Raw genomic sequence first — 26,480 nt, forward strand, 5'->3', positions numbered from 1 at the left:
CTTCCATAATACATCAGTGACTTGAACATCAGCGCCTGTTATCGGGTTAGAACGAATTCATCATCAACCAAAAATCAATTACGAGATAATCTATCACACGGGTATACGTACAACCCAAGAATTACAACTTTATCGGGTACTACGAATAATTGTACCATTAAATCGGTGTCTCTCAACAAGTTTAAGATAACAATCTAAAACACGATTCAAAGGCGTTGCAACATCTCTGTGAACGCGATTCACTTCAATCTACTGGAATAAGATATACCAAGAACAGGAAAAAAGCAAACATATATCAACTTATATGTGTCGATCAAAGATAAATTAGGGGATGGATCGTTTGTTCAGGTTAGTTGTTAATTGATTTCCATCACATTCAACCTATATGCTGTGCATTATATCTCGTTATCAACCCTCTTACCCACATATTTCCTCAACAATCGCAAGGTGATATATAGAGCTAATCAAATTTCATATATCAACTGTAAATTACCATGTTCTGTAATATATCATCATCTTCACCAATGTCCGAATCAACTTTCTCGCGTCCAACATATTCCATTTCAAACATAACGCCAAACAGAAAACGTACAGCTTCCACCTCAGAAAAGAAGAATCCTCTAAATAGGAGTGGTAGTAGTAGCGGTAGAAGAACACCATCAGATTCAGGTCATAGTAATCAAGGTTCTTCTACTGATCACCATCAAACTTATCACTGGAGTGGAGATGTAGGAGGAAAATCAAAGAAAAAAAAGGAAAAGAAGCAGAATGTTGTAGATCAGAATGAAATTGACCATTATCATGACAAGTTCAACCAAATATCGTCATCCAATGGGAGTGGGAGCGGAATGGAAAAAGCACCTAGCTTGAATGTTGATATCAGAAACTCACTTATGCTTCCTTCGTAAGTTCAACTTATTCACTTGTTGTCATAAGGAAAATGCTGCAAGCTGACGACATGTCGTTCTTCTGCTCTAGGCTGTCACAACGATTCTCAGTACTCCTTCCTTCATTATCTACAGCACCAGAAGAATCTTTAAGATCTCTTTTAGCATCACAAAGAGCAAGAGTGAATGGACCTGCTTTGACAGAAGAAGAAGAAGAACTCCTTTTTGCTGAAATGAGAGATGCCGCCTTAGACGATCAATGGGATGGTAGACCACCTCAAATAAACGAAAATACGGCAAGAACAGGTTTGACTGCAAGTCCGTTTAAAAAAAAGCTTAGTGGATCAGGTATTTCATCTTCCTTCTCCTCACCATCTCTGCTTACAACATCACCGACGAGTCCATCGACATCAACGAATTTTGACGACACTCAATATCAAAATTACGGTGATTCACCTTCTACACCCAGTAGTCTTTTCTCATCTCCACCAACATCTAACTCCTTCTCCTCATTCAGAACGTTTGGCGTAGGCTCTTCACCTGAAGCTTCTTCATCTGTATCACCGACCGGAGCAGGATCAGCATTCAAAACTAAATCATATGGATTTAGTGGTGGATCAGGTATGAGAGAAGCAGAATATATTAGAAGAATCAAAAAATCGGTCAGTCATAAAGACGTTAGAAAAGCATCAACGTCTTCAGCAAACAGTACTCAGGACGGGAATGTTGAAGGTAGTACACCGACTAGAGGAAATATACCATTACCGCCAGCTATTTCACCTGAAAAAGCAAATGCATATTATCAAGCTACGAAGAAGCCTGAAAGTCCAACTAATTCAGAAAAAACAGCTACTCCAACATCAAGTGTAATACCTAATATAAGTGCTTCATCTTTACCTAAAATGCATACAGGTCATTCACGTGCTTCTTCCTTGAATTTCACTCCTTCTACACCTAATTCTGCTGAAAGTGTATCATTTGCTGCAAAACAACAAAAATCGAGGAAAAGACAATCTAGATTAGATGGTTTGACACCAGCTCAAGTAAAAAGAATATCATTAGCATTGCAAGAGATTGGTGGTCAATTGAAAAGAGGAAGTATGACTGTTCAAGCTTTACCTGATCAATCCTCAGGAACATTTAGTGGGAATGGAGAAGATGTAGAAGAAATGTTAGATTTTGAATCAAGGAGAGCAACCCAATTAGATGATAATGAAGACGATGATATCAATATAGAAAGATTAAGAAGACCTTCTGATTTAAGATCTGAAATTTCAGATTCGGGTCAATCTGTTGCGTCATCAGTATTTCCATTCCAGATGTCACCTACAAACAGTACATTTACTGGAAATGGAATACATACTGAACCTTCTTCACCTACTACCACATCAAGATTACCACCTTCACCTAGAACACATAATCTTTTAGCTCATGTTGCTCATGTTGAAGAACCTTTACCACCTATACCAATGCCAGTTTTTACACCTACAAAAAGTCAACCTGTAAGATCTTATCATCATCAACCTACATTATCGAATTCATCAACCTCAACTATATCAGCTACAAATAACAATGGTCAATCGGTTTATATACCTGGTCAGCCAAGACCTGTAAGACTAACACATCACTCACAATCCAGTACATCATCAAGATCAGCGACTCCAAGTAATCAATCTCCTCTAGATGCTATAAGGGCTGCTGTGTCTCCTGAACATACACCTTCCCCCTTGAGAGGTATGCCAGAAATTTCCGCAAGGACAACTTCGTTGATTAGATCGAAGTCTGTAAACCAATCTAATTCTACTCCAACAAAAATCGCTTCATCTCATGTAAATCTATCCGGCAATCGAAGAAGAGCGGGCACCATTGGAGATGCCCCGATGGAGAGACGATCATCTTCTGCTTTATCAAGTCATCCTTCCACACCTGATATAATTGAGGAAGACGATGAACCTACTTCTGATCAAGACAACAATAAATTTTCGCCTCCTATTCAGTCTGACGAATATATACCGGAAGTCAAACAAGTTAGCGGTCGACGTAGTGTAGCCAATTCAAGATCAGTTTCTCAAGATTCCATACATCAATTACACCATAATTTAGGCTGGGAACTTGCTCCAGGGGGAGAACCACTTGAAAGAACAGTTTCTGCCCAAGGTACAATTGATGATTCTGATGTTACACCACCTAATGAACACGAAAGTAGAACCACGGATCCTCGACGTAGATCATCTACTTCATCTACCACTTCAAGCTTTTCTGATCATGCTCAACCGGATTCTGAAATTGGCTGGGCGAATGTCATTGAAAAAGGACCTACCGACTCTCTCGAAGCGATCGATTCCGATGATCTGATCTCGCCAGAATCCATCAAAGAAGCTGATATTCTCAGAAAAATGAGTGGAATGGGCTTAGAAGAAATGATGTTGCTACAAGAGAAATTGGTGATCAAAGCTAAAGCTGAAAGAGAAGCATTAAGAGGTGATACGTTGGATAGTCCAATGGTTCCTGTAAGTCTGCTTGATGTGGTATAATGAAATCAGATATTGATCACCTTACTCGTAGTATTCACCGCCAGCATCAGCGGAAGCGTTCTCTCCCTCCCAAAGAGCTATGTCACCTGTCCAAAGAGCTGCATCTCCCATACTTGCTAGACCCATAAGTCCTCCTCCACCTTCTTCATGGCGATTCCCGCCCTCAGAAACAGTTAAATCTTCCTCGCAAAATACTACACCATCTCAAGAGAGAACGACATTACCCTCTTCAGTCGATACGCATATTCTTACTCCGCCGCTGACCGGCAGCAGTACAGGCGGATCAGTATCTAGATCAGGCTCAAAATCCGGTCCAGTCATTCTACCTACTCGAGCAGCTCCGGCACCACCACCTCCAGTTGAGACACCTTCGGAAGCAGCAGATGAAATTCTTACACCTCCTTCTGCTGATATTTCTCGAAAATCATCTGGAAGAGCATATCAACGTAGACCACTTGAACAAGATCCAGAAGTGAGAAGAGATTTTGAGGCTCGTATTGCGGCTGCTACAGCAGCGTTGAACCGTACGCCATCAATGCAACAACATCAACAATATCACAGTAATAGTGGATCAAGTAAATTAGATAGAAAGTTTAGTAAGAAGGGTGGTCATGGTGGACCAATGATTATTTCTTCACCTAAATTAGTCTCGTCGACTGCTGTCGTACCTACAACACCATTAACACCTGAAAATCAGAATAATACCAGCGTGAACACAAACAAAAGTGTGGACAAATCCTCTGGTGGACCAGGTAGTAAGATGAGTTTAAAATGGAAGAAGTTTACTGGATTGAGAAGTAAAGGTCCAAGTTTTTCAGGTAATGAAGTTACTCAGCCTCAACGAAAGACTTCGCCCAATAAGAATTCGTCTCAACAACAGCAGCAGCTTCGAACACAACAGAGTAAACTTGCACCCATACAGAACCCTGCTATCGCTCAAGGTGGTCTACAAAGATCTGCTTCTGCATCAGTAGCTCAGACCCTTGAAGATCCAATAACACTAAAAGAAAATGAATTGATCGAGAACCCACCGCCATCCGCACCACCTAATCTCGATGCCTTCAAATTCCCTCCTCCACCTGAACGTCACGGTTCTGCATCTGAATCTAGTGTACAGCAAGATTTACCTTCTCCACCTAGTAGTCTCGGTCATTCAAGTGGACTTCGAAATGTTATGAGCAAGATGAAACGCTCAAAAGATGTTTCGCCTCCACCTCAACAGACTCAAAATAGATCACAAAGTCCTATTCCTGCTTCAAATAGAGCCATGAGTCCATTACCTACTATTAATGCTGTAGTTCAACAACCGAAACATACACCTACTGCCTCAGAAGATGATGCTAGAAATAAATTCATAGAAGCTGGCAGAGCTTTAGGATTAAGTGAAGACCAATTAAACGATATGTTGAAAGCGAAAGGCATGACTGGTACGGTCGCTTCTGCTCCCCAACCATCATCGATGCCATCTCCTCCACCCACTGCTACTACGAGTGCCGATGAACCAATAGTCAGATCTGCCGAAAAGGAGAAGAAAGGACTATTCAGGTCATTATCTAAAGCCCGTAAAGCCCAAGCTTCACCTGTACCTGATTCTTCAACTGTTTTGGCTCCTTCTGCTCCTATACCTGAACCAGCACGTACCACAACCTCAACACATGACAGAGTAGTTGTCAGAAGAACGATGATCTTACCTGAAGGTTTGAATATCATTCCATCAACACCACAAGTTATCTCAAATTCAAATACACCAAGTATACCCGAGTCACCCGATTCAAATTCATTAAGACCTGGTGTACAATCACGTAAGCAATCGATTAGAAGAAAACCATTGCAGTTAAGTAAAGAAGATCATGAACTGGTTAGTACTTCGAATTCACCACCTGCTCATGCAAGGAAATTTTCGTTTTCAAACCAATCTGGAAAAGGTAGTCTATCAGATTCGACAGGCGCCAACACGCCAACAAGAATTACTTTTGGTACCAATACACCTTCACCTTCGAATTCACAAAATCAAGTCCCAACTATAAATAACAATAACAATAACAACAATGAACAATCATTACAAGGATTAGGCTTCTTACACCCAAATACACCATTATTAAACAAGAAATCTTCCATACCCACTTTAACACCTAGTCCAGGTAATGATTCTTTATTAAGTGATAATGATTCGCATGCCAGATCTTCAACAGGTGGTAGTTTGATTGATATGTATAGAAATACAGATAACGAAGATGAAGAAGAAGAAATGTTAGAAAGTCCACAAAAGAAATTAACAAATCCAACTTTCAATGATCTTGACAATGATTATGAGTTTGAAGATCCTTCTACAGCTACACATTCTAGAAGAGCTTCTGAAGATGTCATGCCTATAGGCAGAGGGTCGATGGATGATATGAATAGGAGAAGAATGACTCAAGCTGTTGAAATTACGTGAGTTTGCCCCGTTGGTTCCTACGATGATGTCATGCTGATTCTTATCCTCGAATTGGAATATAGTGAATATGCAGATGGTCAGGTAATTTGGAACATTGTTGATGCTTTAAGAACTTCGGTAACGGGATCTATTGATGGTGAAGAATATACATTTGATAATTCCCAAGCGAATCCCCATTCCAGATCAACAAGTTACTCCTCGAGTGTAAGGAATTCGATCATACCTGAAGATGGCGATGTATTCAAAAGTGCTGGAAATAACGCAGGTTGGCCAAAAGGTTTGGGTAATGGTACAGCTGGATTGAATTTTAGACATAGAGATAGAAATGCTACCAGTAAACCTAGACCTCCCACTGATGTAAGTTTGAGATTCCAAATTTCGGTTCTATTATGAAAGCTGTGAGCAAAGCTGATATACCTTAATTTTTTTATAGGTTTATTTCACTTCTCATCGGGATGTAGCGGATCTGATTGACCATCTATCAAGAGATCTTGATGCTTCACATGGACGAATTGATATTATCTCACATTCACCGCCAAATGAAAATGATTGGCGTCAATCAAACTCATCACCGTTCGTATTCCAAGATTCAGCTATACCTACTATCCCAACAACACCAGAAAGATCAATCAAGACTAGATCATTGATATCCCAATTTGAAGATGCACCGTCACCTGCGCAAAATCCAATCAGACCTTTTTATAATCACAACACTAATATACCAAGTCCAATTGATCCTGCTAAAGCAAATAACTTTTATGGAAATATGGAAGAAAATCTTAGTGGTGGTAGTGGTAGTGGTGGTACTCCCCATAGACAATTATTTGCTGAATCGTACTTAGATCCTAATTCTAATTCTAGTCGAGGTCAGAGTTTCGTTTCAAGTAATAATCAAATGTCACCTTCCAATAAGAGCTTCACTAGCTCAATGGTTTCGAATCCAAATAAATCTGTTGAAGATCGATTACAAGCTTTGTTGGATAGATTGAAAGGTGATGGGATTGGTAAAACTAGATTATAAGGTGTTCCCCAATTAGCAAATTGAATTTTGAATACTTATTGCTTATTGTGTGGCTATTTTTTACAAAAATCATGGACATCATTCATTATATATTGAAAGTTTCCTTTATTTCCTTTTTTTTTACATTTTCGCATAGTGCATAGCTTAGTATTTTCTGATTTCCCTTATTATTCTACATATAATGTATATAACGATTTTTCTTTAAACGGATCAAATAACGATTTACCTATACCTTCAAGTAATTATGATTATATGACACAATGTATCTTTTTTCAATCAAATCGACTTTGGAAATACAGTGAAAAGTTTAATCTATATGCCGCTTGCAACTCTCCCAATTAGCCATACTGAATGGCATAAGGAATCGATCTCGCATTATTATTATTATTTGGCTACATTAATTGAGCTACAGTTTAATACTGTATTATAAGTTATATTACAGAAAAATTATTGGATTACATATATGTAAGATTGAAACGGTCAAAGAATATCGCGAGAAACTTGATAAGAGCAAAGGGGAGCTTAACATAAGAAGCGAAATGAATTTGAATCAACAGCGTATATTGGAATATCGCTGTTAAGGGTTGTTATTACATCTATATTCTATGTACAAACAAGGTTAATTATTATCGGCATCGGCAGATTGGGTAGGACCAGGAATACCTGCATCTTCATCAGTTGCGATGGAAATGAAAGAAGTTGCTGAACTAGTTTCCGAAATTGATGCTGAAACTGATGATGGAGCTGAAGAGATAGTAGCTGAAGCAGCAATTTCACTTCCCGAGAAGAAATCACTGGTACTAGCACTGGCACTGGCACTGGCACTGACACTGGCACTAATTGATGGGAGGGCAATAGAGATACTGGCGGATGATGAAGAAGGTTCTACAATAGAAGAAGATGATCTTGAAATTGGAGAAGTAGGTCTTGATCGTCTTGAAGAAGAACTTGTTGAGGTGATCGATGATCTAGTTGAAGAAACTCTTGAATAATTATGATGATGATCAAATTTATTTTCAATATCTTTAATAATATTATCTAAATTGAAATTTGAAGGTACTTTAAAACCTAATTCACCTAAAATTCTGGTAACGTTGAATTGTCTAATATTTGATAAATCAATTTTATGTTCTTGTAAAACTTCAGTCAAACTGAACCTTCCATCACTTGAACCGAAATTACCACCTGTAAAGTGAGGATATCTAGCTGAATAAGTCGTACTTGATAAAGAAGCTGAAGTTGAAGGTCTAGTCACAGTACTAGTAGTGTTACGATGATGGAAAAGGTTTTCTAATCCAAAGAATGGAGCTGCTTTTGTACCTTTTGAATCATTCGCAAGAGTGTGTCAGTGATATCCATCAACAGAATAGATTCTAAGGCGATGAGGTACTGTATCATTACTCACCTGAGAGGGCAGCAAGAGCAGTAAGAATAATGATAGTGAAATACATGTTGGAGTGTTTTAACTTTATGATCTTGCTTTAAGGATGGTGTCAAGTTGTTGAGGCGAGGAATGGATGGGATTCTGGCCAGCAAGAGTTATATACCTTTTAAAACTTCATTCAGAATAAAGTACATTCATAGTGATTCACCGTACCCATTCCATATTGGTCTTCAAATTGTCAGTCGATGACACCATTTGTCCTCATTTCGATAGACTTTGACGCTATACCATATCCGACCAGTCATTAACATTAACAACGAACTTTGGTGAGATTTCAAAGACATGAATGTTACCACGCAGCTAAATTGAAAAGTAAAACTAGCGGTGCGAATGTCATCTATGTATTATGAAAGACGCTAATCATCGGTCTTGTTTTGGATTTTACCAGAAAATTTAGAACATATGTAAAGAATCTTCTTCAGGTTATAAAATCCTATGACCTGTTCAATAAATCCGATTCATCCAGTGAAGTGTAACAGGAGGATCTAGATGTGTAGAAGTAAATAAACATAAAGTTAGCCTAATCGCTAATTTAGCAAAAGCCGACCCAAACTTACCTGAGAAATCGAAGACCAGAATAGTATTGATATCTTTCCAGTCGATCGAAGACGTACCGAACCCTTCCATAAGTATTCAATAAGCTGATCATTCATTCCCCAGACCTGACTGTTCATGATTATACTCTAATCAATGAGCTTCTGCATTTCTTCTAGATCTAGAAAACAGAAGAACCGATCGCAGTATTTTAGTTTAAAGTTTATCAAGATAAGATCATCTCAAAATCCTCCGAACACCCTGAGTTTAACTGGATTCATCTTCGTAGCTAGTAGTTGCAGTTTCCGCTTTCGGTTTTTTCGATGAACGTATTCTTTTGTTTATCCCACATTTCAATTGCTGTTCAACTCTGGTAACGCAAACGAAATTGCGAAATAGTTTGTATTTTTCAAAGGCCTTTGTTTCACTCTATCATCACTAAAATGGTGTCATATGCGTTTTTTAATTATATCATAGACACTAACACCTAATTCAGCCTACGTAGCCGCTTATACGCATTCCTAATAACACTCGTACCACTGTATTCCCTCGAAATGGCGATCATCAGCATATGCTTACCTTCCTGTCCACTAAACTTCGCATAGTCGCATCGATCAATGGGGTAACGCCGACTTCAAACATAGTCAATCGAATTACACTATTTCTCTCTCGATTTCATGGTAATAAGATACGCTTGTATTAGGAAAAATCAGATAGGATCGGCGAAGGAGGATTTGAGCGCTAGAATTGCATGATATACTGAAAGAAAGGATGGTGATGTAGACATTTGTTGAATTCGGGTTTATCAAAAATGCATTGTCAGTGAGTAGCGCTAAATGGCGCACATGGAAAGAAGCAGTATCAGATTTGACGAAGGTCTAGCAATTGATATGGTTAAACAAAGCAAAGAACAAGGAAGAATACGTATTGTCCAAGACATACTAACATAGTGAGAGAACAGAAGCTAAGAATCTTCGATTGAGAAGCGATCTATAATATCTATCTAGAAAGTCTAAGTGTTTCTATCAACTTTAAAATGATCCCACTACCGCTATAATACGCTGTCGGTACCAAGAGGTGATTACTCTAGTTATCTGATTCTTCTCCCTCATCACCTTTAGGAGCTGAACCTTCTTTAGGTGATTCTCCTCCTTTTTCACCCTCTTCACCTTTACCACCTTTATCACCACCTCCAATAGGATTACCAAATTCATCACAATCTTCACCACCTTTTCCACCACCAATTGGTGAAGCGCTCTTACCACCTTCATCACCACCACCGTAACCACTTTTATCACTACCTCCACCAATTGGTGAGGATCCTTTATGAACACCCCCACCAATTGGGTTACCGAATTCATCACAATCTTCACCAAATCCACCTTTTCCACCACCACCGCCAAACATACCACCACCACCAAAGGATCCACCACCACCGATAGAACCGCCAATGCCACCTGATCCACCAGGGATAGAAGGTGTTGAAGGCATTTCAGGAATGGTTACGGATCCACAATCTTCACCTGTACATCCTTCAGAAGGTGTAGAAGGAATTGATGGAATTGAAGGAGTCGAGGGAGTGGAAGGAATTTCAGGTACAGATGGAGTGTCTGAAACAGGAGTTTCTGGAGTTGAAGGTGTCTCTGGTGTAGAAGGGACCGGTGTACCACCTCCATTACCGCCTGATTCACCACCTGATCCACCTGAAGTTGCAGCAGGAGGAGTTACAGCTGAAGAAGTAGGAACAGCTGCATTCTCAGTTGTACCAGTTGAAGGTGTATCAGCAACAGGAACCGATTCGACTGGTGCAGCTGGAGTTGAACTAGTTGGGGCAGCTGCAGTACCGGTTGTAGGTGCTGGAACAGATGCTTCTGAAGTCATTGGGAGTGGACTTGCGTTGACGGCTAAATAAAATCGATTGATCTGATCAGCTCAATAAGTACTTGATAGTGAGTATGCAACATAATGCCAATGTACGAGTATACAGGGAGATCGATAATTTACCTGAAGAAGCCAAAAGGGTAATGATACTGAAAGCGAGTGAGAATTTCATCTTGTAAAATTGATATTACCAGTGTAGATCGGTATAAAGTAAGGTAAAGATAAGAAGTTGGAAGTTTGGATAAAAATCTGTAACAATGAGAAGGGGAAGTAGTTGACAAATTGTCTGGAGGGAAGAGAAAAAAAATCGAACTTGAAGCAGGGGGTTTTATACCTAAATTCATGCTATCAATGTTGACCGAGGTTATAGATGGGGTGTGAACAATGGAGAGTAACAGATCACTCGGTATGGTCTATATCTGGGGATACTACTGTATCGTCCATCTCCCCTTTCGCTCTGACCGATTGAAAGCTTATCTTTTAACCTTCACACAAAAATAAGCTATTTTAACCACCCTCCGTTAATATTTTACAAATCATAGACGGAAGGAGGCCTAATCAACGTCGACCAGCGATATAATTTGGTTTTCAAAGTAAGTTTCAAGTATCTATACCGTCTATTCAGCCACACGTATTTACCTTTAAGATCAAGATCCCCTTCGTTGATTACCTGTCCACTTCAGCTTTGGCGCTTCAATTGTGTGAAGATTGAGTTGAGTGAGATGCCGTGATCAAAGGCATGCACCTTTGCGTGGAAGGTAGTCCAAATGCAGTACTGCATTTTTCAAAGGATGCTTAAGTTTGGTATTAGTCTGTACTCAAAGGCATACCTGTACTTCAGGCCGAGATGGGTTCAAACAACGGGCACGTATGATCCATGCAGGTGTGTCTCAGATGTATCCGACAACGAAATCACCTTGAAACACATGCATATACAAACCAAACTATCTAAATCTACAACAACGACATTCATATGTGCTTCTATCCTTTGTATCTTCTATGATCTGAAACCCTATCGGCTTTGTTCACATTTTCCCATGATTAAAGAATTCGTCTACCTTGAAGTAACATCAATCACTTTCAAACTACTGTATGATTCCGTAAAACTATCCTTTTTACGCTATCCCAAATTCGCACATTCTCACTATTTCGCCTAATTGCATATCTGCCTTTGAGCATTCTACCTTTCAGCGACAGATCCATCTTCACTTTAATCTACTGCAATTCCCCTAAACTTCAACTTATGGTAAATTGCCAGGTGTGGCACCGAAATAACCAATATCGGGAATAGGTAACCTTCTACAAGCTGTATCTTCACAACCTTGAGCTGAGACTGTATTACCCCACCAAGTCAATTCAGCTGCGGGTAATTGTACAGCAAAGAAAATGACAATTGCTGCAATTGCTATACCACACTGCCAAGCTGCAGCAAGAACGAAATTGTACCTGTTGTGTATATAAGAATTAGTGTATGTAGCGAGATACAGTATTAGTATGTATGCAAAGACTTACTTTGACCAGAACGCAAGGTATCTTTTTCTAAGGTAAAACCACGAGAAGGATGCTAATGGTACAGAAGGCCATAAATAGGAAAGGTTGTACGGTGCCCTACACGTAATTACCAGTATAATCAATAAATGTTTTCGATTGACAGATGATTCGAAAATGCTTAAGCTGCACTTACCAGTTAATACCTCCATAACAAAGCATGACAGGGTGAATTTGTCTCAACCAGGAAGTTCGAGGATATTTCTTTCTAAGGAAATAAACAACTGATTACGATTGATGAAAGATTGAACTTCAATCAGCGCTGCTCTTGGGGACTGGTGAGATCTCAGAAGTACAGACTTGACTCACTAATAGGCATGACGAGACCGACTGGGAAACCAATTAAGAGAGCTTTATATTGACCTTCAGAGCCGAATAATTTCTTTGGACCTAAAGTTCCCCAAAATACAGCAGCTGTAAAGAAAGTATTTATACCAGGACATGAGAAACCAAATGGTGCGTCTGCAGTACAGACGTTGGGTACTTTATTCATTTGAAAATTGAAAACACCAGTACAAACTAAAGTTGAAACCAATGTAGCGACTAATTGAGCGGTGAATGTATGTCTTGGTGGAATTTTCAAATAGTGTGCAACTTTTAAATCATTTGAAAAGTAAATTGCTTGAGCTGTAGTGATATATCCAAAAGCTTTGAAGAAATTCATTGATAATGCGTTACCGGGTGTAAATGAACCACCAATTAATTCAGCTAAAACATTCATAGTAACTTGAATACCTGTTATTGCTGTAACTAAACCAACGGGTATAATGAAAATTATACCTAATGCAATACCAAATAACACTACAGCTGGATTAGTGTATGTATCCCAAGCTCCAATACCTGCCATACCGCATCCCATAGCACATAAGAGTACGATTAAATACCACCATTCAGGTACTTCAGGATATGTTCTCATTAATCTACAATGAATATCTTCGGATAAATCATTTTCATCGATTGTATCTTGCTTGTTACGTCTAAGACTTCTCCATAATCCTCTAAATCCATGAGCAATTTCTTTTCTGTGGAAAAGGAAAGCATATGAGATGGCTATCATTTCAAGATATACTTGTCAGCTGGGATTGATATCGAACTAATCAGAAGGCAGAGTGAAGGAAGAAAACTCACTACAAGAATATTGAGCGAAAAACCAAAAGTAAATAGTTAAATTACCAGCTGACATCCAAGGTTGAGAATAAGTTTGATATTTGATTGAGTCGAAAATACCTCTTTTATCAATAACTTTCTGTACATTGAAGGCTTTACCTTTGTTATCAAAGACATGATTCGAATTTATAGGTAAATATCCGGTATTCCATGTATTTGACCAGTATATACCAATAATCATAAACATTGTAAAGAACATTCCAATAAATTGATTGATTGTACCAAATGCTGGAACGACCAAAGGATTGAATCCATAGGCATTTAAAACGTTAAAATCAAATGTTGGGAATGGATTTACACCTAAACCGTTATTGAATCCAACGATGTTATTCAATGTAACGTTATTTGGACTAATCCATGAGATCCAATTAAAAGTCGATAATGCTGTAAAGATATATCCAGGGAACCAAAACCACACAAACATAGCTGCAAATGCTACACCGAATAACTTGATTCTTGACCAACTGTACATTCTCTTGAATGGACCTGGTACTGCTGGATCACTCTCAGCGTGGAAAGCTCGATTCAATGCGATAGTGACTAAAGATCCTGGCCATACACAATATGATGGATAAATCAAGAATCTTCTGGCAAGACCTGCTAACCCATATCCACAGAAGTTGGTTCCAAGACCAATAAGGATCTACAAGATTTAGAATTTCAGCTATCTGCTTTCGAAAATGATGTAAAGGCAATAGTACTCACTTGATAACTGAATTGTGCAGCGTATGCTTGATTGAAGTATTGTGGTAGATATTGTGAAAGGATAATATCGGTTGTGTAAGGTGTATTATAACCAACAGTAGCCATGATAGTAATCAACATATGTTCCTTCTTGTTGAATTTACCTGGATTAAGTGAATGCCTTTTCCCAAATAATGTAAAACTCCAATCTGGGAATACTTTTTCGCACAATTTACCAGCTGGATCTGTAGTGGTAAAAGGGGAAAAGAATTAGCCAGACGTCTCATATATATAATAAATGAGGAGGGAAGAAAACGGGAATTCGAACCAGCTTTTCACTTACAAGCTAAAAGTTGAGCAACTTCAGAAGATACTGTAATATTAGGTTGTCTAATAACGAATAATTGATTTATGAAGGCACCAATAACAACATAAATTATACCTATAAACCAAGTTCTAAAAGTAAAACTTGGCATGTCTGGATCATCTGTATTTTCAACTACAGCTCTGACTTCTGCATAAGGTGAGTTTTCAGTAACCAAAATAGCTTCTAATTTCATTTCTTTTATCAACTCTCCATAGTTATCAGGATTTTCGAATACTTTAGGGTTGTCCAAGAATTCTTCAATTTTTTGTAAAACTGAAATAGGAAAGTTTTGATCATGTTCATGCATTTCTTGAACTTGTTTCATTATCTATTCAAATGCTGTCGATCAGTTTTGCTTCCTTTTTTTTTTGCACTGACAGGTATCTCTCATGGGAGGAGTGATTTGCTTGTATAGACTAGACACTTACAATCCTTGTTCTTTCCAAAGACATGGAACCTAATTTATTTTCCAACTCAAGCAGATCTTCACCAGTCACACCGAGGTCTCTATAAATGACGAAGCATAATTAGTCTTTTTGCCCTTTACACCGGTACAAGTAAGATACTTTTGATTTCACTCACGCTTGAGCAGCAACTTCTTCAGCTTCGGTAATGGTTTCTCCGTAAATATCTTTATCAGCAGCTTTAACGTCGACCTATTTAGAAAGAGGAAGTTAGGACTCGACGTCTCAATCAACCTTCATGTGTGTAAATATGACAGTTCACTCACTTCCACCTCTGAGCTACTCTTCTCCCTTCTACCATAATCCAGCTCCGAGGCTAATTGAATTTCATGTTCCTTCATGTTACTCATCTTTGCCTGCTATCATCCAGCAAACTAGGTGCTGTATAAGATAGGATAAGGATAGATGATTAGTGAAGACATGAATGATTGTCAGAAGATCATCCAGATGTATCTTATATATCTCTAAGCCCAAACTCTTACATCAGTCTACAGTATCTATCCTAGTGGCTTATCATGAGATACGATCTCCTCTTATCGTAACCAATAGATTAACCGATAACCTGATGAGTTGAGTGAATGTGTACCATATGGGTCATCTTTCTGTTTGTTTCATGAAGTTCATTTGACCCACCACTGGCAATGAGATTTACTCTGTCTCTAATTAGTTCTTTGTGCCTTTTAACAAGGCTTATTGAGCTAGTGCTGAAAATAGATTTTCGCCTTATCTTCTAATTTTACTTTCCTTCTTTGGCTTCTCTGTACTCTCAAATACATTGTACCTGAAGTGTCTTCGGTATATATCTATTCACCTTCACACGGGTTTTAAATGATACCGTCAAAACAGTCACCATATGGTGCCAAATATGCTGAAGAAATCCGTGGTTCTCCGCTATGAGTATACTCCTATATTCCTATCGTCTTCTTATATGACGTGAGTTGAGCAGGGGAATATCCTTTTCCTCCTGGCTTGATTTACGAACGATAAGAATTAGCGCTACAAATAGGACGGGCCGGCTAATACGGAATTAGAAAAAGGTGTGATTCGCTATAAGGGGTATGATAAGCTATACAACTTACATCTACTACAGTACGCAACAAACAATACTGCTTCATCTGTAAATCACATCATGGTTTCACTGCCAATTTTTAGTTGTTGTGAATGATGTTATTGGTCGTTCGAGCAAATCGAAAAGATTTTGCCGAGATACGAGAATGGGAACATATGTGTTAGTGAGACTAGTCCAAGGTACCAAAAAAACCAAGCTAAGAAGGGTTAATTGATGTGATGTGATACACCTTGAATAGTCGAAAACAAGCACATATCAAGTCCGCTCCATGTGTGTACAGTACGAGAGAGGTTCTGAATGATAACATCCGTAATCCGCGGAGTTCAGGTTGAGGTCATCGTGGATCTTCTTGAGCAGTGTGGCTGATAAAAGGTGATGACTACTACATATTGCTGATTGGACGATGATAGATTTACCTGACCGATAAAGAGGAAGAGAATCACGATAACACTAGATGAAAGCAAGTGACATGAGGGTGAAATTGAAGGAAAAGGCACGAACACCATCTTCTTTTTTCCTATCACCGGTATAAAACCATCATTTGCCGACACATTTTAGCTTAGAGATGTAATTACGGCAAGTCAATCTTAAATTGGTTCATTCGATGAGGATGAGAGAGAGATAAGAAGCTAAGAAGCAAACTACAGTAATAACTCATATTGATACCGCTGGAATCAAACAATATGAGGTGATACGGCCGAGAAAGCTTATACCATAATAGCGTGGTTTTTATTGAGCAAGGTTCAAACCAGATAAGAGAAGAGAAAATGACCCATATGGTACCAATACAACTCTTATCAATAGCAATATCTCCCGCTATCACTGGATAACTCGATGATAGTGTGCTAAGCTGATACTTCCGTTTCGCTATCGCGCTATCGCTATCTTAAACAGAGGCTGGCAAAAAATATCGTAAAAATGCATATTATGTATGTAAGAATGTGACGAAAGAATGCTAATATAGCTACATATATTATAGGTAAATATTTGGTTAACTTGTAGTTGCTATATTTGAAAATCCTACTGATAATAAAGCAGGCATTATATCATGATACCAAGACCTAAAGTCAAAGCGACTAATAAACCTAAACTTATACCGCCTACATGTCTAGATGAGTTTGATGTAGAGTTATTGTTGGTTTGAGCTGAAGTTGAGTTTTCCTGTAAACCTTTCGCTGATTTCACATCACTTGTTGTTAAACCTTTTTCAACTAACCAAGGTGGTACGCTACCAATAACAGGATCATATGTGTTTGGTGTTGATGTATTGTCATCACCTGCCCAACACCAAGTATCGAAACAACTTTGACAATCTGATGTTCTATTTTCCCTTGTATATCCAAATGATCTATCTGTTAATGCACATGCTAAGCATTTTGGCCAAGTTTCAACTGTTCCATTCAAGGTCAACGATCTCATTCCATTGAACATAACTTCATTGGCTTGTGCTGTTGAGTAATCCAATTGATACTGCACAAGAACGCAAAGTCAGCTAAGACCTATGAATGAAAAAAAAGGAATAGCTAACTCACAGTGGATGTATTAGCAGCACCACTCCATGGGTAATTAGGCACATAAACAATCAAAGGTGTAGTTGTATCGTTACAGCCGAAGAAAGTAGGTCTCGAATTATACCCACCATTGATGAAACCATTTTCTGAAGGTACTTCAGGCATTCGAATTTGAGTACCGGTGTTCTCAGCTAGGATTTTAGCTCTTTCGAAGGTCGTTCGTAGAGCTGTACCATTTGGCCAAACGTAGGTAGAGTCAAATGAAGAATCAAATGCAATGATAGCGTCAACCTCTCTGAACGGGATCAAAAGTGGTTCGATAGGGATATTTTGGTTGGTCTCTCCAGCATCTACTAAGGTGATATATTCGAATTCGGAAAGCTGAGTTGATCGGAAACATATTATCAGTGATGTGTCCACCTTGAGATCGCAGTCACGCACAATGTCGGTGACCGGACACGCGAAATAAAGGAACTTACAGGGTTACCGCTAGGGTTATAATTGGCATAAGGATTAGGCACTCTTGAGATATCATATTGATCTTCACCTAAATCAGTCAGAAATTTCTCGATAAGATTGGTTGCTATAGTGGATTCCGAGTCGTTGATTTGGAGTAAAGCACTGTTGAAGAGGGTGGCAGATGTTCCCATTATATATCTAATTTGGATAACACGTATCAGCACGATGAAAATTGACTCCTCGGTCACTCAAATCATCTGTTTGGGGGGATAGAACAGGACAGGAGTGAAGTATGTTCGATATATACTCACGATAATTGATCAAAACCTTTATAACATGTCCCATTAGGTTGACCATTATTCAGTTCCGAACCTAAATATTCTAAAGAAGTAAAAGCACCAATCGATTTTGTTGTTGAACCGAAAGCCCAAGAACCAAATTCATATGGCGTAAATTCCCAGACAGTCGCATTTTCAGCAACGACTAATTCACCATGTTCTCTTTCCGCTGCAATTATGATTGGCATAGGTAAACTACCATTACCTAGGTTTTGAACTACAGAAGGTAAACTCGAGAAAGTTAAATTTGGTGTATTTGATAATTGATATTCTTTTGGTAAAACATGTGATCCAATTGCTAATCCCCATAAATCAGTTATTTGTACTGGAAATCCTTGATCTGATTTAGCATTTGTTTCAGTAACTAATTCTGTGTAAAATGATAATTTCCCATCATCTGGGAAAATCAAATTTGAATCCAAATCCCATAACTAAGTGTGGGAAAAAAAGGATATCATCAGCATACCTTGTGAAGAATACCAAAGTTGCACAATACATGAGGTTTGGTGGATAATATCTAAAATGGGGATCCAAATACTCACATTATTCAACAAGTCTGACGGTAATTGGCCACCGTTCGCCATAAAACTTCCTGTTGCCCAACTACCACCACTTAATCCAGCCCAATAAGTTACACCGTCTAACCAGCCACCTATACCGCTCGCTTGCCCTTCAGAAGATTGGTTCATCATTCCCATGATCCCACCTAAGCCAGTTCTACAAAGTGAATCGTCAGTCGGCAGTATGTTCAGGCACGCATGCTGTAAGGAAGAGGCAACTTACAGCATCGCTCTATATCCACCTCCAGCCAAAGCTACACCTATATTAGGTGTTCTAGGTGGATTGACAATGCCATGAGACGAAGCCATTGTATTGATAGCTGGTCCAGTAACTTTTTGTCTAGTTTCTAGAAATGTCTTCTCTCCTTGAGCTAACCCTTCCTATGTAGAAAGTTGGGTTAGTATAAATAGGAACTGATCGATATATGGAGCTGACTCACGGTAGCATTCCTTATCCAAGTCCATGTTGTTGGACAATCGACTTTATATGGTGCATATGATTTATCTCCCAGACCTCTAATAGCCAAATCCTCTCTAATAGCTATCTCATCCCGGATGGCTAATTCTTGGGAAGGATGAGGAGCGGCGAGTATAGACGGTAGGACTGCTAATCCTAGTAGAGCCGGATGGAGCATTTTGAATATGTATTCGTTTTCGTTCTTCTGAAAACTGGTCGACTGCTACTACTACGCAGAGCGTGATACGTCCAAGTAAGTGAGTCGAGATGAAGAGAGACAAGTAAATAATCTGTTCAAACAATGGTGATTCGATTATATATATGTGAATCAGACAGAACTCGTAAAGATAAATACACAGCAAAGAAGAGGCAAAGGAATGATATGCGAAGAGTGAACAGGTATTAGGCGAAGTATATACAAGAAAGTGTGCAACCAAGCAAAGCAATATGCACAAAGGATGATGAATGTTCAATTTCAAGAGAAAAAGTTTCAGCTATGTACCAGTACCAAGTAACTGAAAAACACCGGAATAATTTTGATTTATACTGATTATCGTTCGGCCCCCGTTGTCGACGTCGCCGATTTCCCTTGAAGACACATGTCAAGAGAATGACATCGATCGTCGGATTTCGCAGGACCGTCGGTGTCCCATAGGAGAGTACTAGAGGTCTACTGTATCTTGTTATAAACGGAAAAATGATACTCGATGATGCATGATAGGTGATAGGTATGCGTAGACGATATAAGAAATCTCGTATATTTCCAACCCGAAAAGCTGAAAGACAATTCCAGGTCCATACAAGGGGCTGAATATCATGCTTAATCAAAAAGCGGCAAATAACCAAATAAGCGATCAAAGCGTCATTGCGCAGGCACCAACATAGTTATTGATCACGTGAGCATCAGACAAGTACGTAGTGGAGGTTGTCCAGTTTGGTTTAACCTTGATTATTGCTTGTTAGATTAGATATTAGATTATGGATTATGGTGGTTGACGTGTTAACAACTTACCAATGCTACGTGTAGTCATTTCAGTGAATCAACAACTGGCCCACACCTTCTACTTCCATCTCCACAGTCATACAAGCCACACCCAACCAGGATATAAGGTCATACATGGTCAACCTTCAATCACCTTGACATATAGATTTGATATCATGGAGATCAAAACGTCATCATCTGGCGGTCGAGACCCTTGCAATAGACGGAGAAGAATATCCTCAAGTCTATTATCAGACGCTTCTGTGAACTCTGTTTCTCCCCAGAAGCATATCTATGATAAGATGACTCATAATTTATCTGACAGGCAACACTGCCACGGTGGCTCCCCCTCTAGTGATATAAACGCCAGGTTGTTCACAGTGCCCTTTTCACAACCACAGCAGTTGCCTTCCGCACTTCATTTATCTATCGAGATTTTTGAGCAGATATTTCACGAGATCAGAGATACAATCATGTCTCATCCTCTCCCACGATTACCGCTTCGATGTAAAACGCCGTCAAGATCCAACGCATACATAGATAATCGGCGATTAACAAATGAAGAAATCTTAGTATACAAAAGATTCATGGTTAAGAAGCAGTTGTATAAATTAAGCATGGTATGAAAGAGCTGGAGAGATAGAGCGAAAGATGTTAGAAGTGGTAACGAAATTATCATAATTGGAGAGAATGACGCTGCTGTAGGTCAAGGTATCAAGTGTCCTCACAACCGTTACTTTTCCTCCTGTATGTAGCTAATCCAATCTTTTGGTCTTCCCATTACCATAGCGCGCAATGGAGCATCCTGAAATGTGGTTCCCACTACACATCAAACGCTTTTTTGATCTTACCGTTCAAGTCCTTTTTACAAGTTTCGTGAAGCTGATCAACCGATTGGTTCAAATGGAAACACCTGTAAAGGTTAACAAGCTCACCCTGCTTTGGTCCTTCATGCCAAATGTCGTCCCACTAGATCTGTGTGATGAGGAAGGCAAATTGTCTGACTTTAAACTTGGTCATTTCCTTCGGAACTTGAAACCTAGATCTCTACAGGTAGAATGGTATTCGGGCGAAGATATTTTGACGAGAGAGTGTATCAGCGAGATTGCTGGTGTACTCAGGCAGACTGGTGTACAGCCAGAATCACAGCCAGAGAAGCAAAGACCTGTGAATAGAGCGGAGAGCTATCATCCCCAGCTTAGTTTAGTAGAAAAACAATATCTCGATACTGCTTTGGCGATCAACACCAAGATGTTGGAAGTATGGCGACCACAATTGGTAGCATTCACCTTAAGAGCGAGTCATATGCTGCTAGACAATGAGGTGGGTTGTTTGTGCTCAAACCTCTCACCCGGTGTTGATCCCATTCTGTGTCGTTGTAGTTGCGTAAATCGATCAATCAAGGAGCACTTAGACATTTTGACTATCATGTAATATGTCCGTCGCGCAAGGCTACCAAGATACGTGACATACGGCAACCAGTCTGCAAATCACCCATACCTCCTATTGAGGGACTTCGATCAATTGATAATATTTTGATGTGGGATTTAAGGTGGCGTGAGCCAAAATATGTTCGTAGGGGTATAAAGAGAAAGGCTGAAGAAAAGGGAGAAACTTATCGTTGGCGAGATCATATACCACCATCACCTATAAATTGGACTGTTTACGCTTGTTTCGATCTATGGCAAAAACAAAAAGACAAGGGTCATTTCAAAGGTGAGGGGAAAACAATACCCTGGAAAGGTAGAGGAGATGAGATAGATCAAGCTTTAGGTGATTTCATCATTGATAAAAGCATTAATTGGATTAAACCATATAATTGGATTGATAAGAGTGAAAAAGAGAATTTTGAAGACATGATAAAATTTGTCGTTGGAAGAAAAAATGATTCACAGAAAAAACATAAAAACCATAAAGGAATCAATAATTTATTGTTGAATCTGACGGAAAAACAATTCATGGTCGATGAAAATATATGCAAAGCGAGAATATTGGAAGTGAGATTAAGAGGAGGAAACGATAAGAACCGTACAATGAATGAAGAAATGGCGGCTATCAATCAAGCTTATTCTAAACAAGAAGAATTCAATGAATTGTATATAAAAAATTGGTTATTCGTAATGGAAGAAGATGAAAAGAAAGCATTGATTAAGAAACTTGAAAAGAAATATGGAGCAAAGAACTTATATACGAATATGAACTGCCCCTTATATCATCCTGCTCAAGAAGGTGTCAAATTTATGATTGAACCGACGACTATGTAAGAAGATGATCCCAGAAGGGATCAAAATCTTTCAACTCGCTGGCGAATATCGCTGGTCAACCTCGAAAAATATATTATGAGGTTGTTCAACGGAATACAATCAATTGCTGAATGTAAGTATGCAAACTGATTTTGCTTGTTTCTTTCGGCCCTTCTCTGTCATCCATCCAGCATACGAGATAACAAGAAGTTGAAAAATGGTACCTCCCGATAATCTCGGCGAAAGGTAATGGAACGTGTCAAACCAAGCTAACCATTTATGATGAAAAGTGGAGGTCATCCTAAAAAACCAGCATCTTTGACGTCATGGTCTATAATCAATTCCTGTAATTGTTCTTGACATTCCAGCAAATCGATACTGAAGGCATGCGAGGAGAGCATGCAGAGCGTAATTCAATTTTGTTTGGTCATCGAGAACTCTTGTTCCTAAAGAAGCATGTGGTGAATATATGGTTATGATGCAGGTGACAGACTATAAGGCAAAAACTCCACTTATGACGATGTTGTTGTAGGGGTTACTGTAGCATGCTACAGGATAGTTATTTTCAGATATATACATATATATATTAATTACATTCGAATGCATATATATGATTCTAGCCGTTAGATAAGAGTATATTTTATACGCTTTACAACAAGTCATTCAACTATACTTATTAAAATAATAGATAATACAAGAAATACAGCACGACACGATGCAAGCAGTAGCAAATTTAGTTCAAGATTCAATGGGACCTGTACCCGTAGCAGCAAACCCAGAATACAAACATAGACCTGATGGATCAACAATGAAAGCATTAGCATGGTTTGGTTCAGAAAAAGTTCAAATGGTTGATGCACCTATACCAGATATTTCAGAAGATAAAGATGTCATCTTAAAAGTTACCGGTACAACTATCTGTGGATCAGATTTACATTTATATCATTCTGAGATGATCGGTATGCAAAAAGGTGATATTTTAGGTCATGAGTTCATGTGAGTATAGGTTGTGTATATCGATACTTATCGTTTCAATAGAAAGATGCAGGGATGGTGAACGAGTAGTACCCAGTAGTACAGATGATGGAGACTATGTGAGAGGGGGTGAGTGACGACGCGAGAAGCGATGATAAAGTTTGTTAGAGCGGCGATGTCCGACATCCCATTCTAGATGCTCTCCTTCCCTTCTTCTCTACCATATTTTCTTGACCCCTTCATACTTCTTCCCCCGTTCTTTCTGGAATATAATCATACCTTGACAAGCTAACTTGATATTCATGTGCTCAGGGGTGTCGTCGACAAAGTAGGACCAGGAGTAACTACCCTTAAACCGGGGGATAAAGTCGTAACCTCATTCCAAGTCGCATGTGGCACTTGTCGATACTGTCAAAAGAAATTTTCTTCAATGTGTGATAGAACAAACAATTCTAGTCTTATGCAAAGCATGTATGGACAGAGAGATGCCGGTTTTTTCGGCTATGGACACCTTAGTAAGAGTTATTCATGCATAAACACGAAAGAAATGGAAGAAAACGAATGAAAATTGACGAAGAAATGATTGTTTATAGCTGGAGGTCTCCCAGGAGGACAAGCAGAATATGCCCGAGTACCATTCGGTGAAGTCAACTGTCTCAAGGTACCACCTGGTGTATCAGGTATGTACTTTACGACTCTCTCTTCTTTCTCAGCTATTCAGCTAGCTAACTATATATGCATATTCCTTCACGATAGATGAGCAAGCACTTTGTAAGTCGAATTTGTGATAGAAGAGAAAAAGTGCCACATTTGCGATTTTGACTGACTTCTTCGTTACGCCTTCCGTTCTTCCCTTCACTTCTCTTCTAAAGACTTATCCGATGTACTCCCTACATCTTATCACGCTGTTGTTGATACAAGAGTCGAAGAAGGCGATATTGTTGGTATTTGGGGGTGAGTCATACATAGCACTCGATGTTTATACAGGCAAGAAGCTGATAATACCCTATATCATTCAGTCTTGGTCCTATTGGTGTAAGTCAAATTGTTATTTGCCTACGAAAACGCATGGACCTATATGTGGATGGCACTAAAGTACTAGTATTGATAATATTATTTTCTCTTTTTTTTTAGCTCGCCTGTGTCAAATGGGCTTTACTTAAAGGTGCTTCAAAAGTTTACGCTATCGACACTCAACCCGCTAGACTTGCCGCTGCTGCCGCTCTCGGTAATGTTGTTCCAGTCGATTTCAAGGCTGACAACGTCACCAAGAAGATCCATGGTGAGGTTCCTGGTGGATTAGATGGTAAGTTCAGCTCTCACTATGCTACATATACATTCGGTACCATTTACTGACGACGCAAATGCTAATATCTCCGCGGTTTTAGTCTGTATCGACGCAACATCATTCCACGAACCAAAAACATTATTACATAAAGTTGAAAAAGCCTTAATGTTAGAAACTGATGTATCAGAAACACCTAATGAAATGATCTGGTTAGTTAAAAAATTCGGTAGAGTAGGATTAATTGGTGCCTATGCTGGATACACTAATCATTTCAATATTGGTGCATTAATGGAAAAAGGTGTTAGATTCATTGGAAATGGTCAAGCACCAGTACACCTTTATTGGCACGAAATCTTGAATGATTATATCCTTACTGGAAAATTCGATGTTTCAATGTTAGTTTCACATAGAGTATCAATTGAAGATTTCCCAAAATTATATGAAAAATTCGATAAAAGATTTGCAGGTGTAGAAAAAGTTTTTGTTCAAACTAAATTCTCAGAACCTCCATCAAAAGGTTTCCCTCAATTAACCAAAGTTGATGATTGGGCAAACAAAGTTCTTTAAGATTTCAATATAGACATTTCAGTGATAATTAGGAGGAACTGAATATTAGGAAAAGCAGGAAGAAATGAGGGAATGAAACGATAAAATTATGTATCTATTAGTTGAATTCTTGTTGAAATCAGAAATTATGAAGAATGTATCAGAGTTTGAATCTAAATAAGTCTTCGGCAATATCTATCATAACTTCTAAAGGTTACGATGTCCAATCTGGAATTACAATGCCAACATTTTACACTTATTATTCATTGCTACTCTAGACCCTAGATCACTGGAATTGCTTCATGCACTGAGCTGAATCCATTTCGAGTCTCTTCATATTTTCTTGTCTTCTTCGTCTAGTTGCCTGGCGAGCTCGTTTGTTCTTTTCTCCTTTGACTATTGGTAACCAGCACCACGCATATTGAGCAGAATGCACTTCCAAGTTTTTTAAGATGTTCTTCTCTTCTTCTTCTTCTAAGTGATCGCTGACCTCGTCGCTCTGATGATTTATATTGGCACTATAGATATCGATACAGTCCTTATATTTACCTAAACATCCATCACTAGTCTTGCTAGAATAGCTGAAGGATTCAATAGGTAGAAGGATTGCGATTTCGAAACTTATCTAAGCCCAGCAAGTACGGACTCGCTGACAGCTCTAAAAACAACTTGATGTGGCGAATAATGCTGGATCAAGCTGACCACTGGCATCTTTTGATTGACCAGTATTGTGAAAATTGATTGTGTCATTTATAAAGATCAGTCGGCTGATGAGTTTATCGGACAACCTTGGCTGATAATGACTTGCGGAAAGTGTCCGAAAAACTCGTCAACCAACATGCTAGGGGTATAGCAATCCAGAAAATTACAAGTTAGACCAGAAAAGGGAATTATTATACGCACTACGATATTTCAGTCTCGCATTATACCAAAATTAAAGTCAATTCTCAGATATCTCTCTAATTTATTCGGCTACCAGACTGAATGTCGCGATGCGCAGAATATAACTCCCAGAAAAGATCGTTCTCATAAGTTGTGTAGATTTTTGCCATGTGCTATTGGGTCTACTTATGATTTGAGGTGA

At 38.9% G+C, this 26,480-nt stretch overlaps 7 protein-coding genes across 7 annotated transcripts; 3 read left to right on the forward strand and 4 right to left on the reverse strand.

Moving 5' to 3' along the window:
• Window positions 1-494: 494 nt before the first annotated feature.
• On the forward strand, window positions 495-6,879 carry L201_007423 (uncharacterized protein; the record flags this gene model as incomplete). Its single annotated transcript, XM_066223130.1, has 5 exons — window positions 495-904; window positions 979-3,397; window positions 3,453-5,854; window positions 5,921-6,215; window positions 6,292-6,879. 5 exons carry the CDS (start codon window positions 495-497, stop codon window positions 6,877-6,879), a joined length of 6,114 nt encoding a protein of 2,037 aa, XP_066079227.1.
• A 619-nt stretch (window positions 6,880-7,498) lies between these two features.
• On the reverse strand, window positions 7,499-8,330 carry L201_007424 (uncharacterized protein; the record flags this gene model as incomplete). The annotated part of the gene is made up of 2 exons (XM_066223131.1): window positions 7,499-8,199; window positions 8,285-8,330. The coding sequence occupies 2 exons, from the start codon at window positions 8,328-8,330 to the stop codon at window positions 7,499-7,501; spliced, it is 747 nt and encodes a 248-aa protein (XP_066079228.1).
• A 1,613-nt stretch (window positions 8,331-9,943) lies between these two features.
• On the reverse strand, window positions 9,944-10,910 carry L201_007425 (uncharacterized protein; the record flags this gene model as incomplete). The annotated part of the gene is made up of 2 exons (XM_066223132.1): window positions 9,944-10,761; window positions 10,862-10,910. 2 exons carry the CDS (start codon window positions 10,908-10,910, stop codon window positions 9,944-9,946), a joined length of 867 nt encoding a protein of 288 aa, XP_066079229.1.
• Window positions 10,911-11,979: 1,069 nt separating this feature from the next.
• L201_007426 (OPT family small oligopeptide transporter) lies at window positions 11,980-15,318 on the reverse strand (the record flags this gene model as incomplete). The annotated part of the gene is made up of 10 exons (XM_066223133.1): window positions 11,980-12,184; window positions 12,251-12,346; window positions 12,423-12,510; window positions 12,596-13,336; window positions 13,415-14,096; window positions 14,159-14,382; window positions 14,481-14,832; window positions 14,933-15,011; window positions 15,087-15,160; window positions 15,235-15,318. The coding sequence occupies 10 exons, from the start codon at window positions 15,316-15,318 to the stop codon at window positions 11,980-11,982; spliced, it is 2,625 nt and encodes an 874-aa protein (XP_066079230.1).
• Window positions 15,319-17,078: 1,760 nt separating this feature from the next.
• L201_007427 (uncharacterized protein) lies at window positions 17,079-19,540 on the reverse strand (the record flags this gene model as incomplete). Its single annotated transcript, XM_066223134.1, has 7 exons — window positions 17,079-17,507; window positions 17,570-17,929; window positions 18,028-18,205; window positions 18,319-18,776; window positions 18,888-19,062; window positions 19,129-19,286; window positions 19,346-19,540. The coding sequence occupies 7 exons, from the start codon at window positions 19,538-19,540 to the stop codon at window positions 17,079-17,081; spliced, it is 1,953 nt and encodes a 650-aa protein (XP_066079231.1).
• Window positions 19,541-21,295: 1,755 nt separating this feature from the next.
• L201_007428 (uncharacterized protein) lies at window positions 21,296-22,608 on the forward strand (the record flags this gene model as incomplete). The annotated part of the gene is made up of 2 exons (XM_066223135.1): window positions 21,296-21,667; window positions 21,727-22,608. The coding sequence occupies 2 exons, from the start codon at window positions 21,296-21,298 to the stop codon at window positions 22,606-22,608; spliced, it is 1,254 nt and encodes a 417-aa protein (XP_066079232.1).
• A 694-nt stretch (window positions 22,609-23,302) lies between these two features.
• Window positions 23,303-25,417, forward strand: L201_007429 (uncharacterized protein; the record flags this gene model as incomplete). The annotated part of the gene is made up of 8 exons (XM_066223136.1): window positions 23,303-23,583; window positions 23,875-24,077; window positions 24,156-24,242; window positions 24,319-24,333; window positions 24,435-24,516; window positions 24,582-24,597; window positions 24,697-24,868; window positions 24,951-25,417. The coding sequence occupies 8 exons, from the start codon at window positions 23,303-23,305 to the stop codon at window positions 25,415-25,417; spliced, it is 1,323 nt and encodes a 440-aa protein (XP_066079233.1).
• Window positions 25,418-26,480: the final 1,063 nt, after the last annotated feature.

Source organism: Kwoniella dendrophila, chromosome 10, assembly GCF_036810415.1.
Source record: "Kwoniella dendrophila CBS 6074 chromosome 10, complete sequence".
NCBI classification, from domain to species: domain Eukaryota; kingdom Fungi; phylum Basidiomycota; class Tremellomycetes; order Tremellales; family Cryptococcaceae; genus Kwoniella; species Kwoniella dendrophila.